The 6,043-nt window shown below is 39.2% G+C and overlaps 2 protein-coding genes across 5 annotated transcripts; both read left to right on the forward strand.

Annotated features, from left to right (window-relative positions):
- Positions 1-122: 122 nt before the first annotated feature.
- Positions 123-2,277, forward strand: LOC149727459 (apyrase-like). Of its 4 annotated transcripts, XM_089887937.1 has the most exons (10): positions 126-335; positions 393-524; positions 581-706; positions 757-895; positions 950-1,098; positions 1,152-1,282; positions 1,334-1,406; positions 1,699-1,869; positions 1,925-2,114; positions 2,222-2,277. In XM_089887937.1, exons 1-10 carry the CDS (start codon positions 239-241, stop codon positions 2,268-2,270), a joined length of 1,257 nt encoding a protein of 418 aa, XP_089744063.1. In that variant the 5' UTR covers positions 126-238; the 3' UTR covers positions 2,271-2,277. The 4 variants fall into 4 exon arrangements, with proteins under 4 accessions (XP_089744066.1, XP_089744065.1, XP_089744063.1 ...); XM_089887940.1 differs by lacking the exon at positions 1,334-1,406 and having other exon boundaries at positions 123-335; positions 1,152-1,208; XM_089887939.1 differs by lacking the exon at positions 757-895 and having other exon boundaries at positions 125-335; positions 581-713.
- A 28-nt stretch (positions 2,278-2,305) lies between these two features.
- LOC149727460 (prostaglandin reductase 1-like) lies at positions 2,306-4,580 on the forward strand. Its single transcript, XM_089887950.1, has 8 exons — positions 2,306-2,566; positions 3,039-3,135; positions 3,194-3,352; positions 3,567-3,684; positions 3,749-3,904; positions 3,962-4,067; positions 4,133-4,251; positions 4,390-4,580. Exons 1-8 carry the CDS (start codon positions 2,458-2,460, stop codon positions 4,501-4,503), a joined length of 978 nt encoding a protein of 325 aa, XP_089744076.1. The 5' UTR covers positions 2,306-2,457; the 3' UTR covers positions 4,504-4,580.
- Positions 4,581-6,043: the final 1,463 nt, after the last annotated feature.

A 6,043-nucleotide genomic window follows, 5' to 3' on the forward strand; every position in this document is an offset into this window, starting at 1 on the left:
ACGTTTTTAACAAGTTTTCAAGTAGATGATTCAATTAAAACATCATTTAAAATAGTTTGTATCGTTTATTACATTACACGTGGAGTAATTTGCAAAGTTTTATTTCACTCGGCAACACTGCGTTGCGGTGACGCAGTTTTATCTATGACGTCACAAGCAATAACAATCGCCGGTTGTAACTTGGTTCTAGTATAGTAAAAATTCGCAATTAATCGTTTGTGACGTAAGAGTAAGGTGTATGATGTATAAAAGCGTTAGTTTTTCCTCGTTTGCTTCTGCTGACGTGGACGTAGAAGCGTGGCGAACAAAAATAGATGTTCCAGTATTTTCAAGGGGTAAATAATGGTTAAATATGACGTCACTAACGTAAACTAACCACCTTATTCACACAGCTGGTAAAACAAAAGGAGCAATCACGTTTAAACGCCGACCAATCATCGTTGCTTTAATATTCATTATTTGTTTTTTATCGTTCTCATATTACACAACCCACCCAGCCCCAACCATGGGAGGTCAACATACAGGTTCAGTTTGTCGTGTAAAGGAAGTGTTCGCGAACTTATACATTGTTTTGTAACAGAGGTTCAAAGATTACAAAAAGTGACATCATACAATACCACTTATCCACTTACAAGACCCATTGTGACATCACAAGGGATGACAATGCGTATTGGGATGATTACCGACATGGATGTTTCATCAAGATGTAACTTGTAAGAAATATTGTTTCTACTTACTTATATATTATTTCTATAGCTGGTAACAAAACATATGAGTGGCGAAGTTATATTCGATATGGTTGGTTAAGTTTCAACAATCGAACGCTCTCTATCTCTATCAAGTGGGAACAGGATGATGTTGATGCAGTTGAAATCGTGTCGGGATATTCCAACCAGTAGGTGGGGTAAGGGGGCCATGAGTTGATAAACATAGACATCATATATCACAGTGGGCGAGGCATGGAGATGTCGGAAATGGTTGTGTTCGACGGGAAAGTATTGGTCGTGGACGATCGCACAGGGATTGTTTATCATGTGATCGGGAACCGCATTGCACCATGGGTAATATTATCAGATGGGGATGGGACAAAAGCAAAAGGTATAATATTTCTATTGAAAGGTATGTTATATTATGTTGTTTCTATGTTATAGGGTTTAAAGGTGAATGGATGACAATCAAAGGCGAGACGTTGATTGTTGGGGCTGCAGGTAAGGAATGGACAACAAGACATGGGGTATTCATGCATAGGGATCCACAATGGGTGAAAACAATCGATAAATATGTAAGATTTCTATAAATGATATATTGTATCTATGTTAACAACATAATACAGGGAGCAGTGCGACATTTTGATTGGACGACAAATTACCGATCAATGCAGCGAGCGTCTGGTCATCTTTCATCAGGTATTGGGTTTGTGGCATGATGGATGGGCCCGAGCTTCAAGGCACGATGCTGCTACCATTGTGAGCGTATGTGTCCTTGGGCAAGACACTTAGAATGCTCCAACCCCAGTGGTCACTAATGGGTTGTCCAAATTGACTGATATGACTCAATATTCATTATTTGTTTTTCACTATAGGGGTAAACAATTACCTACAATACAGGATAACTTGTAAGCGAGCACGAGGTGTATGAAACAGAACACCCGCGTTATATTGACTGCATTGCCCTACAATCAATCGTTGTGATTTACAGGCTACATCATCCACGAGAGTTGTGCATGGAGTAAAATACACAATGCTTGGTTCTTCCTCCCACGCAGAGTGAGCTCACTTCGTTACAACGATGTACTTGACCAACAACAAGGGGGAAACATTTTGTTCAAATGCAATCACGACTTCACGTCTGTTCAAGTCATAACAATCGGTATGACTATTGTGATGTCATAATGCAATTGTGGTATAAGATATCTATGTTACAGGTGACACCACTCATCGGGAACGAGGATATTCATCGTTTAAATTCATTCCTGGGACCAATGATGGGGTGATTGTTGCGTTGAAGACGGTAGAGCTAAATGCACGAACACAAACCTACGTCACCTCATTCACACTAGAGGGCAATATATTATTACCGGACACACTCGTGTCGGACAATTATAAATTTGAAGGGTTTGAATTTTTATAATAATTTGTTAATTAAAATGTTTAGGAAATTATTTATTTTATTTTCATCATTTATTTTATTTTAAAATATTAGTTAACAATAACTTTCCTAGAAACACTTTGATAATGTTATATGTTCATTGGTCGTGGAATAAATGTTGAAAAGTGATGCGTTGGTTCAATGGGTTTTGCAAGTCATTGTGTTTGTTCATGGGGATCAAGTTACGAACAAATTCCTCGTTGTCTGCTGAGGTTTAGCAAGTCATGCTATTCATCAATGATTAACCAGGGCCAATATAAAGGAGGGATTTAGGTCCGGCTTGTCACAACTGTAGAACAAGGAATCACGATGGTTCGCTCAAAGTATTTTACCAAAGCCCAGGAATTTGATGGAATGCCAAAGTTGACAGATTTTAAAATTATTGATGAAGAGATCGATGACAACTTGAAGGCAGGAGGTTCGTGGGTGATGGATGGGTATTAGTGGGTGATGGATGGGTATTAGTGGGTGATGGATGGGTATTAGTGGGTGATGGATGGGTATTAGTGGGTGATGGATGGGTATTAGTGGGTGATGGATGGGTATTAGTGGGTGATGGATGGATATTAGTGGGTGATGGATGGGTATTAGTGGGTGATGGATGGGTATTAGTGGGTGATGGATGGGTATTAGTGGGTGATGAATGGATATTAGTGGGTGATGGATGGGTATTAGTGGGTGATGGATGGGTATTAGTGGGTGATGGATGGGTATTAGTGGGTGATGGATGGGTATTAGTGGGTGATGGATGGGTATTAGTGGGTGATGGATGGGTATTAGTGGGTGATGGATATTAGTGGGTGATGGATGGGTATTAGTGGGTGATGGATGGGTATTACTGGGTGATGGATATTGGTGGGTGATAAGTATTAATTATTATTGTTTATTAGAGGTTGTTGGTGAGGCATTGTGCGCCAGTGTGGACCCGTTCATTAGGGCTTACCCTGTCCCTCCCGGCGCTCCAATTATTGGCTTTCAAGTGTTGAAGTAGGTGAATGTTAATTACAATATATCGTATGTTATAATGGCATTCGTATATTTGTAGAGTGACGAAAAGTATGAACAAGAAGTACCCGGTTGGCTGCAAAGTAATGGGATTTAGTGGTTGGCGAACGATATGCAAGTTATCCGATGCTGATGTTTGGTATAAAGTTAATGAAGGACAAAACCCAACCGTATCACTGGGCGCGCTGGGCATGCCAGGGTGAGATATGGTTGATCATAATGGATTATGTGGAATAAAACGCAGTTTATTTCCAACATTCCGTCAGACATCGGGAAGACACATTGTCTAATGAAGTCTTGCCCGACCACATAAAAATGTAGGAAATCAACTAGGATTGTTTTACCAGATGAGCCATTAATAGATTATGCCTGGTAGCAAAAATAGCAGAACATCAACCACTTACATTCAACAGGATGACGGCTTATTGCGGGTTCCTCGATATTTGTAAACCGCAAGCTGGTGAGACCGTGATGGTGAACGGGTGTGCTGGGGCTGTGGGTAACTTGGTGGGCCAAATTGCCAAGATAAAGGTGGGTGTGCTGCACTAATGCAGGAAAGTTACATTCATTGAATAACTGTTGTTTACACTTACAGGGTTGCAAAGTAATCGGGTGCTGTGGAAGCGACGAAAAAGTAAAGTTCGCGAAATCTCTGGGATTCGACCAAGTGTTTAATTATAAAACCTGCAAATTTTACCCGAAAACTTTGAAGGAGTTGGCACCTGATGGAATCGATTGTTTCTTTGACAATGTTGGTTATGATGTAACAATGGAAATAACTTGTTACACATGATTTATATACATGCAGGTTGGAGGACAATTGTCGTCTGACATTATGGGTTGCATGAACAAAGGTGGAAGAATCGCCGTGTGCGGAGCCATTACATCCTACAACTCCAAACAACCACCTATGGGTAAGTAACCATGGTAACCATAGTCACCTATGTATGGAACCATATCTATAACCCCCCCCCCACAGCCACAATGGTGCAAGGCTTGATGGTATTCAAACTGCTCACTATGAGAGGATTCCTTGTGCAACAATATAAGGATAAATTCCCAGAAGCTTTGGTGGAAATGCAACAGTGGATCAAAGAGGTTTGAACATTACAATAATAATGTTGGTGTAACTTAATGCACAAGAGAAAAACTTTACATAATATCCGCTAGCACCAAAATGATATTTGCATCAGATATACTTTACATAAAGTTTACATCACCATAATTATCTTTCAGGGCAAAATCAAGATCCATGAAACCCCCTCGAGTGGTTTCGAGAATATTCCGCGTTCGTTCATTGACATGTTGAGTGGGGGAAACATTGGGAAGGCTGTGGTTGTGATGTCATAATCGTAGTTGTGATGTCATAATTGTGGATGTGATATTGGAATATTGTGATTGTAATAATTAAAGCAATATACCTCATGCTCACAGTAATGATTATATCAAAATAATTACAACAGAAGAGAAGGAAATTATCAGAAAACTTAAAAATCGAAATGGGTAAAAACCTACTATAGAAAAGGGTCAAATATTTATGTGGCTGAGGTTTGATTAAATATTGGTCAATGCAATTTGTTGGTTGAGGTTTCGCGAAGTCATTGTTTCTGTGAATAATTAACCTTTGCACGACGGGCATCGACAGTCGTTATAACATGTGTGTCTTCTTACCACAGAAATAAAAATGAATAGAACGCGCATCTTCAATGTTGGCAAAGGAGAGAGCACGATACACTGTCTCTCTTTCGCGGGTCGTTCCCGTTTACTATTGTAGTCAAAGGAGTCGATGACGTTTTGTAGTTTTTTTTCGTTTTTTGACTTAATTTAAAGTTATTGTGTAAAAAAACTATTTTTTAATTTATATATATTTCTAACAAACCGTTTGTTTGAAATTTTTAATTAATTTTTTTAAATAATTAAATTTCCTAAACAAGTGGTAAACTGTAAGCGTTAACGTACCAAATAACTAAAATAGCCTAATAAACTTGAATAGTTGGTGTAGTTTTTTAAATAAACAGCTAAAACCTTCCAAAAATACTATGCGCCTATCTTTTACAATGGAGACGAAGGGAAATGGGGACGGAGTTGGCGGTCACGTGAACAGAAAAAAGAATATATCACGGTTTTGAGCAGTTGCGCGTTCTAGTCTTTTTTATTTCTGTGCTTCTTACACACCAGACACACATGGGTAATACTGCCGCTGGTGGCCAGTGAAAATTTTGGTTTCAAAAGGTTCCTTACGCCTCCCTGATACTCGCTGTATAATTTTTTAAAAAAACTCGGGCGTTCGTGTCGAAAATTAACTTCGAAAATGCGCAAAAACATGCTGCGTCACCGTAATTCGTCCGACTCGCCTAAGGTTAACGATATATTATATCACAATAGCGAATGTTACGTCACAGTAGTGACATATTACGAACAGTACATCACGTTATAGTCTTGTTTTCGCACTGTTTTATGCTAGGGAAAACCCTAAGCCCAAACCCTTAACCCCAACCCTAACCCCTACTTTTAACCCACATCCCCTAAATCCCCCAAGAAACTAAACATTACGTAATCTGTAACGTAGAAATCAAACGTGGTGATTCGCATTCTATGACGTAATAATCAAACCTTTAACGGCTCGTGTGGAAAATACGGTGACGCATCACGATTTCGCGCATTTTCGAAGTTAATTTTCGACACAAACGCCCGAATTTTTTTAAAAAATTATACAGCGAGTATCAGGGAGGCGTACGGAACAATTTGAGATCAAAATTTTCACTGGCCACCAGCAGCAGTATTACCACACACATGACACATGGTGTATTTGTACACCTCATGCTTGCTTAACATACAGTAAACTAAAGTTAAATCACAATTAAACTATAGACACCTTATCTGTAGCTAT

Source organism: Ciona robusta, chromosome 11, assembly GCF_009617815.1.
Source record: "Ciona robusta chromosome 11, ASM961781v2".
Taxonomy (NCBI): Eukaryota; Metazoa; Chordata; class Ascidiacea; order Phlebobranchia; family Cionidae; genus Ciona; species Ciona robusta.